The sequence below is a fragment of the Penicillium verrucosum genome (assembly GCF_028828655.1).
Source record: "Penicillium verrucosum strain IBT 35672 chromosome Unknown utg000004l_segment0_segment0, whole genome shotgun sequence".
In the NCBI taxonomy this organism is placed as follows: domain Eukaryota; kingdom Fungi; phylum Ascomycota; class Eurotiomycetes; order Eurotiales; family Aspergillaceae; genus Penicillium; species Penicillium verrucosum.
The window spans coordinates 1,064,129-1,083,280 of NW_026643213.1; the positions used below are offsets into that span (position 1 = coordinate 1,064,129).

Sequence of the window (19,152 nt, forward strand, 5' to 3'; positions counted from 1 at the left end):
AAGCGACTTGCGAGATACCTCGCGTGATTATGATTTAATTAGCCAAGATGTAGAATCTGAATCGACACGATGGCGATCCTAGCCACACGGTGGCACACGGGTATATGTGAAGAAAGTTCGTCTCTGCACGACGATAACTGAGGAATGGTATGACTAGTCAACAAAGGGATCCGAAACCAGAAACCAGTGTTGGTTTCAATGTAAGAAACCCCGTAGATAGTTGAGGAGGGGGGCTGGGCGCGACTTTAGAACAATGAAGACCCCCCGGTGTTCAAAGAACAGTGAACCCGAGGAGATAAGAAAGGTTTGAGGGGCGATAAAGGAACCAAAAAAGATGAAGTAAATGGGAGCGGAGAAAGAATGATTGACGATGCAGGAAAGGTTGATTCTAAAGATAGAATTGAAGGGGGAGAGAGAAGAAGATTTACTCGCTGAGTCAGCAGAGCCTTAGGCGCCGGGAATCTATATTTATCTTTTGTCTCAGCATTGAAGGACTTGTTATTTCGTACAAAGTACTAACTTGTACTAATTCCAGTTAGTCTTGTCCCTGCAAGGGCTTGTCACAGTGGAGTCTTCCCCCTCCAGCTCCTATTGGGTTTTAGTTTATTGTTCGGATAGACCTACTAGTATTCTTTTCAGCTCTCCAACCCTGTATTGGAGTAACCCAGAGATGGGTCTATGATGTCAACCTGGGGAAGAGTGCTAGAGGTAGATTAAAGATCCACAGAGAGATGTCAGATTTATATCTTAAACTATAAAGCAATAAAGCTGTAAAGCTGTAAAACCATCCATGGATGTCTAGACAGTTCTAGCCCCGTGATACCCTATATCTACCTACCTAGGTATAAAGAGTAAAGTGCCAGATCTGTACCTACCGTCATTGCATCTTTTAAGTTAAAGTAAACGTCTGATTTATTTTGACATATGTATATGTAGGTTAAGTACATACTATCAATACTTACATCTATGTGATTGGCTCTAATGGGAGATTGGGCAGGGAAATAATTAATACAACATTATCGACACGTCTGAATGATAGCCCCCTCCCAATAGAATAGACCTATATAACCCATAGACATAATAGTATACATAACCTTGGATCCCCCAAACCCAGATCAGAAAAATGATCACTGTCAGTATCATTCATTCTAAATCTTCCCAAGTTCAACTTCAATTCCTTTTTATAAAAAAAAAAAATTTATAAAAAATTATAAAAAAAAAAAGACAAACGTTGAAATCCTTTGTGTGGAGGCACCTAACGGAGTCGAGACTCGCGGGTAAGTTTAGTTTGATTTACCCCTGAGCTTCGTGACTTCAGCTTTTTTTTCCCTCCCACTTCTCTTTCTAACCCTCGCTTTTTCGTTTCTTTTCCTTTTCTCTTGTGCTTTTCGTTTCTGAGGTTTCTTGTGTGGTTCCCACTCTAAAGAAGCACAGATCAGATCCCAGACCAGGGATCCTTTTACTTTGTCCTGCTGTTACCGGGGCTGCAGGACATCCCGGACACGCCTAGACGTTTTAACTATTCACTCGGTCTAATTTACCGTGTCGGTTATCTGCATTTTGTCATTCAAGACCTCTTGCTAATTGATTAACAGAAGTAAAGAGAAAAGAAAAAAAACAAAGAAAGAAAGAAAAAGCGGACCCTCATTCTCTCCCCCACAAGCCGTTTTCTGACACGCAAAGTCAATTGTTAGTCGCATTCCCGACATGTCCTTCTTTTCTCGGGTGTTTCGGGGCAAGGACTCCACTTCGACGAAGAAGCAGGCCAAGCCCACCGCAGTCAACACAGCCCCCGCGAAGCCCAAATGGACCGATGCGTGGCAGCGGACAGAGGTTGCGCCGGAAGAAGTCCAAGACCTTGTACGAGGGTGTGTGCATGAGCTCAAGGCCAGAGGTAGGTGGATTGATATCTTGACCGTGAAATACGCGCCATACGGGCCATTGTTCGGATTGCTGATCATTCGTCGCTACAGCTCTCGACACGCCGTTCCTTCTCCTACCGTTCCGTCCAAGCTCCGATCCTAGTGCAGCTCGCACGTTCATTCGCAATTACTTCAATCAGTCTTTTGACAAGGGCTCACCCGTTAACGGAGATGTCTTGTCACAGGAGCTCCGGCTCACTGAACCGATGGTGGGGGATAACTTCTTCCCAGGGGTTATCAGAGGAGCTACTAACATTGATGATCTCAATAGGTTCTTTGTGGTGTGATGAAATGGTGCTGGAGCAGACTCCCTGGCGGTGTCGTCACTTGGGAGGCGTACGAGACCTTCAAGATGGGCGAACATGGTATGCGGTATTGAATGGAATGCGGGGAACACACGCGCTGATGGAACTTTAGATTCGGATATGGCCCGCGACGCTTTCTCGACTTTCATTCCGATCGGCGGCGATTCCGATGCACGTACCAATATTATTCTCGACTTCTTCGACCTTTTGGCTGCCATTGCGGCCCATGGAAAATCCAATGGCTTGGGAGGCCGCAAGCTTTCCCGATACGCTGGATGGTGGGCGTTTGAGCATATCGATACAGGCAGTGGCTTCGAGGCCGCCTATAAGAACTGGGCTGTGTATGGACTTCCATGGATCTAATATTTAGAGATGGTATTCTAACATCCGATCTCTATCTAGCGCCGCCGATGCTACGAGTCACTTGTTCTTCGCCTACCTTCGTTCGTTGTCTCCCGATGTCCATCGCGGCGTGAGCGGCATCTCATCGCTACCCATCTCTCTCCAATCACTCGTTGAAGCGACCGAATACCCTCCTGAAACCCCGACTTTGTTGCAAGTAACGACGACAAAGGTGGTTATGATTGTGGAGAACGTTTCCCCAACGCCATTTTCCTTGTTGCGACGCGCCAAGAACTTTGAATACCGCGACGACGATTGGCACCTGCAGGAGTTTGCCAACTACGAAGACCCCGTCAGCGCATTGACCGACGAGTGTCTCCGTGTTCTCAGATGTATCTCATCTGCGAACCAATCCAGCGTCTCTAGTACCAAGCAATCCACTAGTTTACGGGATGCATCCTGGTCTCGTTTCGAGGATATCGGGTTCGGTGGTTCAATCGACTCTGACCCGGAGGATGAAGCCAAGGAAACTGCTCCGCCGGCGACGGGAATGACTACAAAGAGTGGACCCGCGGGAAGCTTGCAATCCGTTCCTCAATCTGGAGGAGGTGACCTTGGCCGTCCCACAACCCCCTCATGGGCAGACTTCATGTCCTCCGGATTCGCGGATGAAAACGGGTTGAAGAGCCACGTGAGCCCTCTGCTCTTGCCTCCTGACAAAGTTCTACCTCCCATTGCCTCTGCGCGTGGCATGAGCTCCCAGTCGCACAAGCGCTCTCTGGATATCGAGCCGGATCTCGAGCCTGCCGAGTTGGCGAGTATCACCACCCTAGACATGGACGACTCGTTCTGGTGGGTTTGGATCAGCAGTCTGTCGGGTGATGAGCCATCTACTCGCAAGGCTGTGTTTGGTCGATGCGCGCTTCTGGAAACTAGAATTCGGGATACCAAATGGCTGATCCTTGAAGAGCAAATCAAGGGTGCTGCCCCAGAGCCTGAGGCCGGTGCTCAGATTGTCGAGAAGAAGCGATTCTTCAGCTTTGGTAGCCGTAGAGGAAAGCTCAGTCGCCGCAAGTCGTCGGCCAAGAAGATGCCTAACATTGAAGACTCGTACAAGCGGCCCAACAACCAGGGAACGCACAGCAAGACCAGCATCGGACCGGATCAGCACAAACGCATCCAGGAAGCTGCGGCCGCCCTGCAAAAGAAGCACCGCGAGCAAGAAGCGGAGGCGAAGGAGAACCGCGCCGCTCCTAATAATAGCCGTTACTCTAAGACCAACTCCGTCATGACCCTTCAGCCTGCCATTGTGAATGAAGCCTCCCAGGCCATGAAGTGGACTAAGAACTACGACAAGGGTGCCTTCAGGGCGGCATATCTCAAGGATGACCGCGCTGGCACTGGCCATCTTGAAGAACTCCAGGACGCCCCCGAGCCGATTTCGAAGGACACCGAGGAGGAGCCTGCCACACCGTTGACACCTCTTCCGACCAACACTTCAAAGAGTGGTCCACCGCCACTTCCAAAAGAAGCTGCTGCTGCTGTATCCACCCCTCTTCCACCTTCTCCTAAGGAAGCGCCAACTAAACCTGTTAATGGAACCACTCCCCAAGAGGAGAAGCCCACCACAAAACCTGCTGTTGTTGGAGAACCCACTGAGCGTCGAGACTCAGTGGACGAAGCGGGCAAGAAGCCGAAGAAGAAGACTGGCAATTCCGCCTTTAAGAGCATGTTTAGTGCCAAAAAGAAGCCCGAACAGCAACAGCTTCCTGTGAAGCCCGCTGATGTCAAGGAAATCTCAAATGTGGCAGCTACCCGTGCGGCCCTCGAGGCCAAGGCGAGAGCAGCTCAGGAGTCTGGTCCCGTGAAGAAGAAGCCTCTCCCTGTCGCCGCCGCCGCCGCTGCCGCGGTTACTCCCGTAGCTACTAAGGCGGAAAAGCCATCATCGCCCGAACCTGTTCAACCAACCGTCAAGGAACCTACGGCAAAGCCCCCAAGCCCGACTCCACCCTCTGCCTCTCTGAAAGAGAACGGTGCGCCGCCCAAGACCAGACGCGCCGTCGAGTATGACGCTCTTTCGCGCGTTAGCACCAATGAACGCGACGCGGCCGATCAGGAGTTCTCCAAATTCGACCAAGGCCCCTTGAGTGATCAGCCTGCTTTCGTCCCCGAGGATTCCCCCAAGGACGACAAATTTGCAGTACAGAAGACCGAGGTTCCGCAGACCCCGACTAACGGCAATGGTGTGCGCCCCGAGACCGCCACGTCGCCTGACTCAACCGAAGCCACGCAGGATCGCTGGAAGGCGATCCGCGAGGCTGCTGCCCAGCGAACTGCCGCTGCCAACGAGGAACAAGCGCACGAGCACGATACCGAGGCCAACACCCGGACTAGCCAGTCAGAGCGCACTGACGAGGGAGATACTAGTGGAGAAGAGAGTGAGTAGTAACTTCCATCCGCAAACCTGGCCCCACACTAACAATTTGTTTTCACAGCTATCGAAGCCCGTGTCGCGCGCATCAAAGCCCGAGTGGCCGAGTTGACCGGCAGCGCCGAGGATGGCCAAAGACGCTAGTCTGTGACGTCCCCATACCAATTTCCCTTTATTTTTCCAGATCATTTTCCCCTGGTCCTCTATTCGCTATGATCCAGGATGTATCTTTTGTTAATCGTATACCCTTCTCCCGACCAAACATTGGTCGTGTTTGCTTATTGAGCGCGGTCTGAAGACCGAACGAGGTCCCCATTTCCATGATCTGAAGATGGACAGGCCGACGAATACTGCGATACGATTGATGGATTTCTTTTCTTTTTCTTTTTTTGGTTGCGACATCTGTTTATTTATCTTTTTTCTTTTCTTTCAAATCTCTCTTGACCCTTCTCCAGTCTCTGATCTTCGACTCAACCGATCTCCTCCTGTCTTGGTTTATTTCCTTTCCCATCAAATTTGGGCTGCTGTTTGTTTTTTATGTCCGTTGCTCTATTCCCCTTTCGCTACTGCTATTGATTCTGGTTTCGCTACCAATATGAATCGCTTTGTGCCTTTTGAATTGAAGCACTATCTACGTAATATGGAGCTCTTACTTATTTCAAGCATACAATCCAAACCAGAATAATATACTAACGGCAAACATTGAATAACACGATCGAATAACATGATCGTAATATCACATTCTGTATGTATCCTTTTTTACCTAGCCTAATTCCAATCCTATATCCTAAACTAAAACTACAACCCCAAAGCCTTCAAAATCGCCTTCCCAACCCCAGTCGCAGACCCAGGATTCTGCCCGGTAATAATCGTCGACCCCGTCCCAGCCGCTTTACCAACAACAACCATCTCCCCCCCAAGCCTCGGCAGCCTTAACATACTTCCCACCAGTAACCCGTCCAAGCTCCGTCTCCAACATAAACGGCATCGCAGCAGACAGATTCACAGCATCTTCCTCCTCATTCGAGAACCCAGTCACGCCGACGCCGGAGATGAGCGGTACGCCAGAAGGTGCTTTTGCGTTTAGCAGGACGCAGGGACCGTGACAGACAGCCGCGACGGGCTTATTGGCGGCCGCGAAGGTTTGGATTAGAGCCAGGGAGGTGGGGTCGTTGGTTAGGTCGAACATTGCTGTATATATGAATTGGTTTGTTAGATGGTTGTTATTTGTATAGATAGGATAATAGGATAATAGGGTAGAGGATAGCATAAATATAGCATAGCATAAATATAGTTAGAAGAAAAAGAAGAAAAGGTAGACAACTCACGTCCATGACCGCCAACGTAGAAGAGAGCATCGAACTCGTCCGCGCGCGGGAGAATATCTGCTAGCTTGTGCGTGTTCGTCCAGAGGGCTTTTTGTTCTTTCAGGAATTTCTGGGAGAGCTCGTCGGATTCGGAGGCTTTGACGGAGGATGGGTCGAGGGGTGCTTCGCCGCCGTTTGGTGAGGCGATTGTTAGGGAGACTTTGTCGTGGAGGACTTCGTGGGGGTGGGCGAATTCGGGCTTTGGGGTTTATTGTTAGTATGGGATTCATTTTGGATTTGGGGTGTTTTATTCTTATTGTAAGAATTGATAGGATATGTAAGTGCTTAATTGAGTGCTTTTGCTTCATTGAGTGCTTAATTGAAGCAATTGGGTTACGTACCAGATACCAGCCGGTTGGGTGACCGGTTTCGCCGAGCTTGTCGTGGGAGGTGAGAACGACGAGGACTTTGGGTGCCATTTTGGTGGTTTGGTGGTTTTTAGGATGTCGATGGAATTGAATTGAATGGTTTGGTTTTGTTTTAATCGAATTGAGGGCGAAGAGTGGCTATGAGCTTTTTTATATCCCCCTCCGGCTTGTGACGATCAGTAGTATCACTATCCCGTCACTGACCCCACCAAGGTTAATTCGTGGATTATTCATCCATGCCGTTCCAATGCGGATTCTTATTGGTCAATTAAGACTTAAAATTGTGAAGCTCAGCTGGTTGGATTTATAAGATGATGTCATATCCATGGGAATCCAATTGATAGCACGTGCATCTGTGAAAAAGTCACATGACTTCAATTTTTATTAAGCTATCCCAAGCTGTTGTGTACATGCAACTAGTCTCATCACGTGCAACTCTTTTCTTTATGTTACCCCTCTTTTTACATGGGCGTATATCTTTTCATGTTATCGACATTGATGATCTTGATAGATGATCAAGATTCCAAGATACACACTTGGGACATCGGGACGGGAACTGTGGGGCTACCATATTCCAATGGGTTGGACCTCAAATTCCACAACCTTCGGTGTAAATGATTCATTCGCTAAACCTCATTTCAAATTCCCAGGCTATCCCATCCTTCGCCTATCCTATACAAACAAAAACTCAAAATGACCGAAAATTCCAAACCTCATTATCGTCAGCATCAATCTCAATCAAACACCCTGTGACGTCTTCCCCGGTGTTCTTTCATGTTATCCACACGACCAAAGGCCTGACCACACTCCGGACACTTAACGGAGCGATGTACGACATGCTGTACTTTGATATGGCGCATCAATGATGCATGGCTGCTAAACGTCTTGCGCCGTGTACAGCCACTCCAACCACATTTGAAAAGACCACCCGAATCACTGAGATAGAAGGCAGACTATTAACAACGAACTGGAAAAGGTGGAATCATGTGACTCGGACTCACTCTTGCTGTTGCGGTTCACCATGAACAGAAGTTGACTCCACATTAGCAGCTCCACTCTGCTGGTTTGGTGGGGATAGCTCTTGGGTGGAGGGACGTGGTGTCGAGAACCAGGTATGAGTTGTGGTTTGACCCTGGCTGAGGTGGTCTTCGGCTCCAACCTCAGTGTCTCTGTACTGCATGGTCGGGGAGAGCTGCATGTTGCTCTGGTAGAAGTTGTCCGCTGCGGGGTGACCTACGGCGGTATACATAGTCCGGCCAGGGTGAAGAGACCTGGAGGCATGGCTCATAGAAGGGCCGCAAAGAGGCCAATTCGTAGAGGACGCAGGTATATGTCCTGCCGCAGATGCAGGTGTTTGGGTCGGCATAGTCCAGTTGGGGCCAAGGAACGTGGAGGCGTGGCTCACAGAAGAGTTGTGAGGAGGCCAATCTGCAGAGGGGAGAGGTGGAGGTGGTTGCATAGCAGACGTTTCCGCATGGGAATTATGCTTCTCACTGCTAGGTTGGAATATTTGTTGTAGCCGCAAATATTCTTCGAAGTCTGAACTGTGTACCATGATGGATAGAAAAGAGGGATTAAGATACTAAGCATGTCTGTACTAGGAGGGAATTCAATGCTTTATAGTAAAGAGATAATGTGTCTATGGATCCAGGCTCACTCATCCTTGATAGGAGCCCCAACCTTGGCAAATGAGGCCGTGCAGCAGAACGATTGGTCAGGTACCCAGCCAGTAGTAGTGCCCGCTTTATGGCCGCTGGAACAAGCTTCGGTCACTAATAGAGGTATCCATTGGGAAGAAATCAAGCCACAAAGAGAAATGGGGAATCTTCCTAGATGTGATACAAGCTGTATGGATTTGTACTATAGCTAAAGTAAGGGGCTTCGCGTGGGTTAACAAGATGTCTAAACTACTTGACTTTTAACAGCATTTTGTGATTCCTCAATTTCATTTACTATATACTATATACTATATAATCTTTTTTGGGTCTATGTATTACTACTCTGGGATATATAGTTATTGGTACAGCTGATCTTTGCGGGATTTTGTGGAGCAGAAATTTCTCCCATCTCTCGAGATCTGCAGTTTCACAGGGATGGTCCTACATAGTCCTGGAGGTAGGCACTCCACATATGCCACTCCACATAATGCGTTGAGTCTTGATTGCTGAGTGGTTGCTAAGTAGAATGGATTCCCCACCACCGCCGTTTCCTCAGCCACCGCCCCTTCTCTCCTTATTGTCCGATCCACTTATTTTTCTATTCAGTCTCCCTGATTGGCTGTCCTAATGCACCAACTCATCCCGAGCTCGGGTTATCTTCGATTTCTATAAGTCTCCGAACCTCATTTTCTCCTATAGTATCAACATTTTCGTTCCTTCTATACTCCGGGAACAGACGCTAGTGACTGCTAGTCTATAAAATTTAGAGGTTTTTACCGAAGCTTCTAAAAGTCCAAGCCTGGTGTTTATATAAGAAAGATATATTAAATGCAAATAGTATTAGCATCCTAACATATTCAAATCAGTTTATACTAGGTAGATCCGATCTTGGGCAAAAGGTTCCGGTACCCGCGCCGGGCCACGTCCTGGGGTAAAGTAGTCTCGCCGAGGACTCCACACATATTCTACGTTAGGCAGCGGTTGAAATCAGGGTTAGGCTTATGCGTTGGCGATCGGGGAAAAATGGGCAAGCAAACAGCCCAGCGAGTAACTAACTAACATAACTATAACTAACTAACATGATATACGGAGTACATGTTGCATTGTCGAATATTGAACGCCACACTCGTCACACCATACCAAAAAAGCGCTTAATTGGCGCAAATCTGAAGGAATGGCCTTAGGTCATCCACCTGTTCCTGACCTGAACTTCCTCGTGTTCGGTCTAGATCCACCTTGGCATATAATCTTGGTATTCGGGACAGAGAAATGATAGATATATTGTATAAAGAAGAGATTAGAGCAAAATTCTCTTTTGGGTATAGACTGAGCAATAAGTGCTCTATATGTTGTAGAAGCATTGAGTGCTACATACTAGATCATCACCCCTTCCCCGGAGTCAAAGTCCCATCAATTTCCAAGTAATCAGCGAGCGTCAGGTGAGGTCACCTGGGCACTCTGAGCCTTGACTAAAACTCACTCATTTGAGTCTGCCTTTAAGCGTCCTCATAGAATCGGTAGCTATCATTTGAAGATGGACAAGTCCCATCTGGCAGAGAAAATATAGTACGTAAAACTATGTATTATGTATTATGTATGTGAAATGCCAAACCAAAAGGAAAAAAAAGAAAAGACAAAAACTCCTTTTACGGAGACAAATCAAGGGCCCAGCTCACTGTACAAGTAGACTCTCTCTCTAGTTATTAGTGTGTACATAAACCCCAAATCCCAACCTTAGTCAAGACAAGGCTCGCATGCAATATACACCGGGTATCGAGCAAAAATCAATAACTATTCATCACAACGGATCGTAATTTTGCAGCTTCCACAGCTCCCGCTCTGCACTGCTTGGTGCTCATAGTATATACCGCAGTCGACGGGTAGCCTCAGCCGCCACGAGCGCGCTTATTGCCCCGATGAAGAGACAAATGGAGATGGCGTTATACCTATCCTTGTCGAGGTTCATCCACGAATCCGAATTGTTATCAGAAGTAGGCTCTGGGCCTGGTTCGAGGATGCTGAAGACAATCCAGCTGATGAAGGTTCCGACGAATTGGGGTAGAGTCGTGTACACATTTAGCACACCCAGGTAGATACCGGCCAGTTCACCTGTTGACGGGATATTGGAAGCGAGTTCCTCCTCGTCGGTGTCACTGTCGGTGGAATCGTGGTGGTTCAGTCGGAGGACATCTAGCTCGGTGTCGGTGGCGTTGTTGCGTATACTTGCTGATGTGATCATTGTCACGCCGGATCGTGAGGATGGTATTGCGGGGGAATAGCCGCCCATTGTTAGTTTGTTGATTTCAACGCCCATAAAGGCGAATGGAGCCCAGCCGCTGATTGCCCAGGGAATACCGCATACTGCGACTAGGAAGGTTGCGAAGGCGCGAGAGTGTGCTAGTGGGGCGAAGATCATTGTCGCGGCGAACATGACGTGGGAGATCAGCCAGGCGGTTTGGAGGTCCGGTCGGATTGCGGTGATGGCTTTGAGAACTGCTGCTACCTTTGGTGGGGGTCGGGCGGTGAATCGTGTCCGTTTGGTACCTGGTTGCATGATACAAAAGGGTAGGAGTACAGAGCTGAGGACTGTGATGGATGAGAAGACCGTTAATGAAAGACTGCCCACGCGGCCGACTTCACCAAGCATGTCTGTTGCTTTGGCCATATCGTCTTTCGGTACTTCATAACGGAAGTAGGTTTCGCCAACCCAGGTTGTGCTGTAGAAGAGAAAGGGGAACCAGCCTAGTTAATGTTAGCATTGCTGATTTCCCAGTAAGTGTGGAATTTCCCATACCAATCCAAGCCCAGAATTGGGCCCAGCAGATTGCTTGGATACGAGGTGGCAATTCGAAAGTAGTTTTGAAGAGTTGAGAGAGGACCTGAATAGCACCAGCACTTCCGTCATCCCTGTTATCACAAAAGATTAGTTGATGGCAATAAGTATCGGTTCAAGTTCAACCCACCTTGCCGATATCAGGACTCGCTCCTTTACTGAGTATGAGGTGATTGCCACTGCCATCATCAATGACAAAGCGGCAATCACTGTCATCTGTTTGAACTGCGTATCTCCAAGGAAAGTACCAAAGATGCTAACGGTATCGATGGCACCAACCACATAAGCAAAGAGCTGGCCAATGGCAGACATCCTCCCGGCTACATTGTACGAAAAAAAGGGTCAGTGGCGTTTTAAGCTGAGACATAGGAAGGGGCCATACCCCATGCGGATCCAGCTTGTTGCGATGGAATCGGTAGCGTATCCACAATCAGACCGCGACAGCACGCTTGAACTAAGACATTGTAAGCCACCTTCAATTAAGGTACGGATGAGTATATACCACTTACCAACGTTGATGGAGAAATCCACTGCATAGATACTCACCACAGCCAGGGCAATGGTGCCATTTTTGGCCTGTGTAAATTCAATAAATTAGCTTCCACATATTCATAGACCTAGGAAGATGAGTGTCCCAATAAAAAAAGGATATATACCTTTTCCGGATCTTTAACAAATAAACCAACAATCTCTTTCGTCCATCCCAAAACAAGCAGACAGAAAGCGACAACAAGCGATCCAAAGACCATGAAAGGTCTGCGTCGACCCCATTTTGATCGAGATCGATCGGCAATAACTCCAATAAGAGGTTGGATAATCAATCCAGACAACGGACCAGCAATCCACACCAACGAAGTCTTAGACTTCGTCAAACCAAGTTGAAGAAGGTATGGTGTACAATCTACCAAAACAAATCAAGTCAGCGATCATATCCTAAATCAGTCCCGACGGAGATTATTTGGAATGTGGATAGTTAGCTCTTACAAGTCATCTCAGTACCCCACGTGAACCTATTCCCAAAGAAACTCCAAAATCAGCCACAGACACAACACAACGATCGATCCATGGTCTCCCAAAAGAAAGAAAAGCACAGGCTAGACAATGTTGCGCAGCATCGAACCCGCTATATCCGACCGAAACAAAACAGAAAAGGGCAATACGCACTGCAATCCCACCAAACTAAATGTCAAAAGCGCCATCCTGGTGGACTCATTCCGACCCTGGATGGAGGGCGTTCCCGCCCACCTCGCAGCCTGCGGCATCCTAATTATCCACGTGCTATCATGCACTCAGTTATCTCGCGCTCGCGCTCATGAACCAAACCCCAAAATCGAAGGTAGCTGGTGTGGTGGCCTATCCAGTAACCGAATCAAGACGAAAACACCCGTCGAGAAGGGACGCGCAATTCAGAATCGAAATAACAAAATGTATGATCTAGGAAGGTCGGGGATGCGTTTTGGTAATTGGGAAAGGGGCCGGAGGGTGCCTAATCCTTTCGGGGAATTGAGTCGCGTGCTCTTTTAGTGGCCGTTGGGGGAGCTCGCGGGGGGCCGAAGCGGTGCACGGTACGTCCGGGATTCGTCGCTTGTTGACGGCGCGGGTTGCAAGGAGGCTTGCCGGGTTGCGATGGAGGTGTTGATGGGTGTCTTTGCTGTTATCGAAAATCGGCTATGGAAATTATAAGAGAAAAAGGACCCTTTGTCACAGTCGAAGAAGAAGGAGAGAAAATCCGTATTGGCCTAAGCGCCTCCATGCGGGCCCCCGGCCTTATCGATTCATTTAATTTACGAGCGACCCGCCAGCCCTGGAGCCCTTATGCCGATCCCGGCTTTTCGCAATGTCAGGGTCGGCTATGCTGGGGCTTTTATTTGTCTGTATACGGGGTCTAGATTTCTACTCTAAATGCGTTAGGTTTCTAGCATTCTGTACGGAGTATTCCAACGTTTGTTTGCAGCCAGGGACCTCGGCCTTATGTCAGCAGCTGGATGGACCCTTGCTGATTGGCCACGTGTGATGATGTAATCCCGAGCAATGTGAGCCAATTATAGAAACACAGGGGGGATTGTACAGGGGGATTGTGCAAAGTACACACGGGACATGTACAAAGGACGTGCACTCGGCAAACTTCGTATAGGGGCTCTCATTCGGGACTTATCTTATTAGGAAAGTATCTTTACTCCGTACATATTACCATAGAAACTAGGTGGATGGAAGCTGATTTTATAACTCTCAACTCTAAAGGGACAATATCCACCAAAAGAAAAAACCAAACAAAATAAGGGGCGTAAATATCTTTCATTGCGTGCGTCGCATCCAATCCTAATTTTGAATTGGTCTCGAAAACCTAAGTATCACAGTATGACGCGACTCCTGCCTGCCGGCCAATCAACCAGAGTCAGAAAATAGAGATTTTAATTCCTTCGTATCCCGAATCCGCTTCCCATAATCATCGTAAACAGCTATACTCTGAAAACCTACAGCCGGTTGGGGGCCGAGGTAGTGACGGGCCACTGGTAGCCAGCGGCATCGCTGAACTTGTAGCCGTATGAAGCAGTGAAGTCATCAAGGACCGCGGGTCCACGGGAGCCTAGATATAAATTAGTTATATGTTATGATTGGAGAAGAAGAAAAGCAGGTAAACTCACCGTAGGGGTACTCCATGGGGATGATCTCCTTATTATCATCCAAGTAGTGCAGGAGGGGAGTGAAGATGCGCCAGCTGGCATCCAACTCATCGTCACGGACGAAGTTGGAGTGGTCGCCCTTGAAGGCATCCAAAATCAGGGACTCGTAGGCCTCGGGGATCTTGAGGTCGGAGAAGCGGCGGCGGTAGGTCAAGTCCAGCTCGGTAACCACCGTCTGCATGGAGAGACCAGGCAGCTTGGAGTTCATCTTGATGTAGACGGACTCGTTTGGCTGAACCCGGATGACAAGCTCGTTACGGGGAATGTCCTTGAAGATACCGGAAGTGACATCCTTGAACTGGATGCGAACCTCGGTCTTCTGCTCGTTCAGGGCCTTTCCGGCCTTGAGGATGAAGGGAACACCGTCCCAACGCTCGTTCTTAATGTATGCAACCATGGCGCAGAAAGTCGGGCAACGCGACTCCTTAGGTACGGTATCATCCTCCAGGTAACCGGGCTTGCTACCATCGAGGGAACGGCCGTACTGGCCGATGATGACATTCTTGGGCTCAATGGCATCCATAGCGCGGAGAACACGGACCTTCTCGTCACGGATATCCTCGGAGGAGAAAGAGATGGGGCGCTCCATGGCGAGCAATGTGAGAACCTGCAGAAGGTCTATCGAATTGTTAGCTTTTTTTTTTTGCTATATCTAGTCAGTGCGATTGAATATACTTACGGTTCTGCATAACATCACGGATAATACCGAACTCATCGAAGTAGCCACCACGGCCCTCAGTGCCGAAGGGCTCCTTGAATGTAATCTGCAGCGGATATTAGGACCCGATATCCGGAATAAGATCGCTTCACCACATACCTGAACGTTATCAATGTGGCGGCGGTTCCATGTGGCATTGAAGAACTCGTTGCCGAATCGCAGAATTAGGATGTTCTTGACCATCTCCTTACCAAGGTAGTGATCGATACGGAAGATCTCCTCCTCCTTCCAGTTGGGCTCCAAAGCCTTCTGGAGGTCGCGGGAGCTCTGAAGATCCTTACCGAAGGGCTTCTCGACCTATTAAAAAGAATAGGTGTATCAATATGAGGTTTTGGGCCAGGCTGTCCAGGGAAACTCACAATAATGCGAGCGAGACCGCTCTTGGGGTAGCAGTTGCGCTTCAGCTGCTCGGACACAGTGGTGAAGACACTGGGAGGCAGTGCCATGTAGAAGACGCGGTTCTGCTCCTTCGATTGACGGTTGTTCTCGATCTCCTCGAGGTGCTTGTTCAGGCTGATGAACGAATCATCTTGATCATATTGGCCGGAAACATAGGTGCACATCTTGCAGAACTGATCTAATTGATCTTCAATCTCCTTTGTGGGGATCTTGATGTACGAGCGAACGCGCTTGAGGTATTCGTCGGTGTCCATCTTTGTCCGTGCATATCCGACGATCCGAATGTCCTTGGGAAGGAATTTGTTGCGGAACTATGGTAAAATTATCAGTGAGTAAGAACTAGATTAGTTAGTGGAAATAGCACATACGAGGCCAAAGAGTGCAGGGAACTATAGATTGGTTAGTACGTCAAAGAATCATCACATCCTAGAGGGGTACGAACGGTCTTCTTCTTCGCCAGATCACCAGATGCGCCTAGTACCACGATGATGGTATCATCTTTGAGTTCGATGGTGCTGAATGCGATATCCATTGTTAGTGTTTTGGTTTAATTGACCGAGAAAGATTTTTGCATTTGACGCGGCAATTGAGGGGTTGAGTGGGGAAGCTCTCTGAGCAGAGATGATCTGCGAAAGCGTTGAAGGAATGGATTGAGTATTATCGAGATCAAGGCAATAACTCCAAGATAGCACACTTTTGGGGGATAAGTTGAGGTTGACTTGAGCTGGAGGCAGCGGGTGGGCTTCCGCGGGGGGTAGAAGTGATGTCAGAGACGCAGGAGGGGAAACTCACCCAGCACCCTGACGGTCATCGGTCTGGTTGATCACACTAGACATATTGCACCAACCGCTTAATACACAAAAATGAAGATGAAGAAGAGTTGAGTAAGTTTGGAAAAGGGAAAAAAAAAGAAGAATGTTGAGGAACACCAACAGGACCCGGCGGAGTACTTTTTTAACGGAAGTTCACAGCTTCGGCTGGTGGGGCTTCTGGGTATTGGTATTTTATGACTCCAAGGCGTATTTATCACCTTTGGAGTGTTTTAGGTGTTTTGAATATTTAATTTTTATTTTATTTATTTTCGTACAATATTGTACTTATACATACAGAAGACGAGTTATATTTTGTTTCTCTTTGTTACTATTTAATCCCGGACTTAGGACCTACATACTCCTAGCCTCGTGGCAAATTCTAGTCGACTTCCTTATAACTTTCTTATATCAAGTTTTGGAGAGTCTTAAGTCCGATCTTCCTGCTCAATGTTATCGACCTTGAACCTTGAACCACTCTTAGATCCCACGGGATCTTACCCGTTTTGATTATCAATGCCCCGCGGAGCCAGGGACTATCTATCAGCACTGCTTACAACTGAGGCTCGGGTCGGGGCTCGGGGTGATACAAAATGCGTCGGGGCAATTGTCAAAGGGGCCCGATGTGAGCCTGTCGCTTATTCTTGTTTCAATAACAGCTTGCTTTTAGAGAGAAGAGAATTAGGGGAGGTCATCTGATAAGAGACGCAGTTCAGTTATAGGTGCGGATCATACTGCACCAACAAAACAGGCTGAATTCGACTGTGGAGTGATACGTGTCCATAACAATATTGTATATTGTATACGGAGTTATAGCAGCTATATTATATTTATGAACAGATTTGCGGTCAGCCTGTATAGTATGCACATGTATCGAAAGCGGAGCTGCATTAGGATAAAAAGTCATCACATCGAGGGGAAGGTTGTAGAATGTCCACTAAAATCCTTTTAAGGGAGTGTATCAAATTAAAGTACCGAATCTGCAAGAACAGGTACAATACATGGTATAGACCTTGAGCACGCAACTCGATAAGAACTTCGACCGGTGACCCAAATCGTGGGGATGGATCGGCACATTTGTCATTTTGTCCCAGACGGATTCTATTTTCCCGCGAGAGGCCACTTGCTTAGGTCCGGTTTGAGACTGGTATTGACCCGATCTATGATAGAGGGTCCGAATCCGGAGCATACATATTTAACCGTTGAGTGCTACTTGGGGGGGTATACTACCCTATCTATACTCTAACCCTAGTCTAGTTCCTGAGGTTTCTCATACAGAGTCCGCTTGTAAGTTGCCCCAAGGTTCAATCAATACATTACTTTCTTTGTACTCCGTATATTGTACATAACCGGTCTCAAAGGTAAGTCAGTATGTAATCCGTCAGCCAGGATGTGGGGCAGGATACATGAACTTCTAGATTTCCCAATCAGTGGTCTCGGTCTGAAGTATACAATCTACCGGAAGATTACCCGGATCATGTCACTGCTATCCTTTGAAGATATTGATTGTTCTTATGTTCCCAAGCTGGCTAATATTGATGAAAACAATTCACTATCTCGAGCTGCCGACGATAGCCTTTGCATATTGCTTTTTTCTTTAAATGAAACCCTTTCAACATTGAAGGTGGAAGGTGGGAACCCATGTCGTCATGGCTTAGGTTTGTCAGCTGGATAGCTGCAGACTTGTAGGCTTGGACTCGCCGGTCGGACTACAGTAGCCCGAGTGGCAGAAAAAAAAAAAAAAGTAGGGCGGTAAATGATCGGTAAATGAACCTCAAGGGTTCGGATCGGAGAAATAAGAATCCTGATAAAAGCTTATCTCATCTCAAATTCTGCCTATCTAATCGCTGATGTAAGATAGCGAGCGGTGTGTCCATCACGGGATCTCGCTTAGCCCTGATATATCACGTGGACTGTGGCTCGCTAAGATCCCGTTTAGGCTAGGGCGAAAACCAACACACGGCTGCCCAAATTGATTGTGCGCCTGACTCTATCGAAGCGACGACAACCACGACAAACGGGAACGACTTTTGATCTTGCGGGTCATTCCTTCGACTTTCTTTCCTTGCCCGCTCCCCAGAGAAACGCCGACACAATGCCTTCGGAACAAGGACACCGCCGTGAGTGAATCCCTCGAACGTCTGTCTTATCGATCGTCGTTTTGGCGGTCTCGAAATCGCAAACCCGCGTCTCGAGCAGGCACCTTGTGTGGTCGCACACTGGATAAAGAGACATGTGCTAACTATTTTATTCTTTTCTAGTCTACGTCAAGTAAGTTAAACCACCGCACTTTCATCGTCGCAATTAAGGATACACGAATTCGACATGGAGGACCGATTTGGGGGACACAAGACATCGCCACTCAAATCGAAACAACACACGATATGGACAGAGCATTAATACGAGTTTCTTTTTACAGGGGACGTCACCTGAGCTTCCAGCGCTCCAAGCACGCCCTGACCCCCAACACCAGGTATCTACACCCTGCGCACATGATATTGAATACTCGATGAAATGGAATCTGATATATGGTTATACAGCTTGGTCAAGATCGAGGGTGTTGATGACACCAAGTCCGCCAAGTTCTACCTCGGCAAGAAGGTCGCTTTCGTTTACCGTGCTAAGCGTGAGGTCCGCGGCTCCAACATTCGGGTGATCTGGGGCAAGGTCACCCGGCCGCACGGTACGTGAATTGAACAACCAGTCTCATGACCATTTATTTCCGAATGGCCCTCTGTGTCTGGAAACCCGAACTCAATTTCGTTTTTATCTGACTCGTTCCAGGAAACTCCGGTGTTGTGCGCGCCAAGTTCCGCCACAACCTCCCCCCAAGTCCCTCGGCGCTACCGTCCGCGTTATGCTCTACCCCTCCAACATCTAAACGGCTTCTTTGTGTTGTTTTCAGTGGGCGATTCACTTCTTCGCACAGACGGTCGGTCAGGCAAGGAAAAGTCGACGGAACGAGCCGATGTTGATTTGAGGTGATGGAGTTGGCGGGTTGATAACGTTTTGTTCGTGGGAGAAGGCAGGGCCAACAAAGCCCTACGAATCAAAAAATTTTACACTTTCATAGCTGTGTCGACCCCAAGATACTGGGAACGAGCTTCGTCTCGATATTTCTCCTTGTTCTTACAATTGGCGAGCATGATGTGTCTGGTCGCGCAGCGTCACTTCTCCCATTGTGTATCTGACGCTTAAACGCACCAAATTCCATACCATTTCAAATTTCAACAGACCGGTCAATCGATCCGCTTCTTCGTGCGTCTGTCTTCCATCTTTTGTTCTAGAAGAAAATTGCATTTCCTTGCTTTGGCTC

The 19,152-nt window shown here is 48.1% G+C and overlaps 6 protein-coding genes across 6 annotated transcripts; 2 read left to right on the forward strand and 4 right to left on the reverse strand.

The window, feature by feature from the left end:
* Positions 1 to 1,707: 1,707 nt before the first annotated feature.
* On the forward strand, positions 1,708 to 5,144 carry N7516_009880 (DUF1708 domain-containing protein; the record flags this gene model as incomplete). Its single annotated transcript, XM_057222599.1, has 6 exons — positions 1,708 to 1,894; positions 1,974 to 2,131; positions 2,194 to 2,287; positions 2,340 to 2,568; positions 2,630 to 5,007; positions 5,065 to 5,144. 6 exons carry the CDS (start codon positions 1,708 to 1,710, stop codon positions 5,142 to 5,144), a joined length of 3,126 nt encoding a protein of 1,041 aa, XP_057069820.1.
* Positions 5,145 to 5,587: 443 nt separating this feature from the next.
* On the reverse strand, positions 5,588 to 6,786 carry N7516_009881 (ThiJ/PfpI family protein; the record flags this gene model as incomplete). The annotated part of the gene is given in 5 exon segments (XM_057222600.1): positions 5,588 to 5,627; positions 5,803 to 5,931; positions 5,942 to 6,191; positions 6,329 to 6,566; positions 6,709 to 6,786. 5 exon segments carry the CDS (start codon positions 6,784 to 6,786, stop codon positions 5,588 to 5,590), a joined length of 735 nt encoding a protein of 244 aa, XP_057069821.1.
* A 946-nt stretch (positions 6,787 to 7,732) lies between these two features.
* N7516_009882 (uncharacterized protein) lies at positions 7,733 to 8,290 on the reverse strand (the record flags this gene model as incomplete). Its single annotated transcript, XM_057222601.1, has 1 exon — positions 7,733 to 8,290. One exon carries the CDS (start codon positions 8,288 to 8,290, stop codon positions 7,733 to 7,735), a length of 558 nt encoding a protein of 185 aa, XP_057069822.1.
* Positions 8,291 to 10,248: 1,958 nt separating this feature from the next.
* On the reverse strand, positions 10,249 to 12,488 carry N7516_009883 (putative sucrose transporter; the record flags this gene model as incomplete). The annotated part of the gene is made up of 8 exons (XM_057222602.1): positions 10,249 to 11,135; positions 11,188 to 11,300; positions 11,357 to 11,546; positions 11,609 to 11,680; positions 11,736 to 11,802; positions 11,883 to 12,127; positions 12,211 to 12,236; positions 12,361 to 12,488. The coding sequence occupies 8 exons, from the start codon at positions 12,486 to 12,488 to the stop codon at positions 10,249 to 10,251; spliced, it is 1,728 nt and encodes a 575-aa protein (XP_057069823.1).
* Positions 12,489 to 13,700: 1,212 nt separating this feature from the next.
* Positions 13,701 to 15,863, reverse strand: N7516_009884 (glucose-6-phosphate dehydrogenase; the record flags this gene model as incomplete). The annotated part of the gene is made up of 8 exons (XM_057222603.1): positions 13,701 to 13,813; positions 13,872 to 14,528; positions 14,590 to 14,674; positions 14,728 to 14,925; positions 14,988 to 15,338; positions 15,396 to 15,416; positions 15,470 to 15,542; positions 15,820 to 15,863. 8 exons carry the CDS (start codon positions 15,861 to 15,863, stop codon positions 13,701 to 13,703), a joined length of 1,542 nt encoding a protein of 513 aa, XP_057069824.1.
* Positions 15,864 to 17,477: 1,614 nt separating this feature from the next.
* Positions 17,478 to 19,144, forward strand: N7516_009885 (60S ribosomal eL33 domain-containing protein; the record flags this gene model as incomplete). The annotated part of the gene is made up of 5 exons (XM_057222604.1): positions 17,478 to 17,494; positions 17,781 to 17,960; positions 18,256 to 18,309; positions 18,377 to 18,519; positions 18,621 to 19,144. 5 exons carry the CDS (start codon positions 17,478 to 17,480, stop codon positions 18,809 to 18,811), a joined length of 585 nt encoding a protein of 194 aa, XP_057069825.1. The 3' UTR covers positions 18,812 to 19,144.
* Between the last annotated feature and the right edge of the window lie 8 nt (positions 19,145 to 19,152).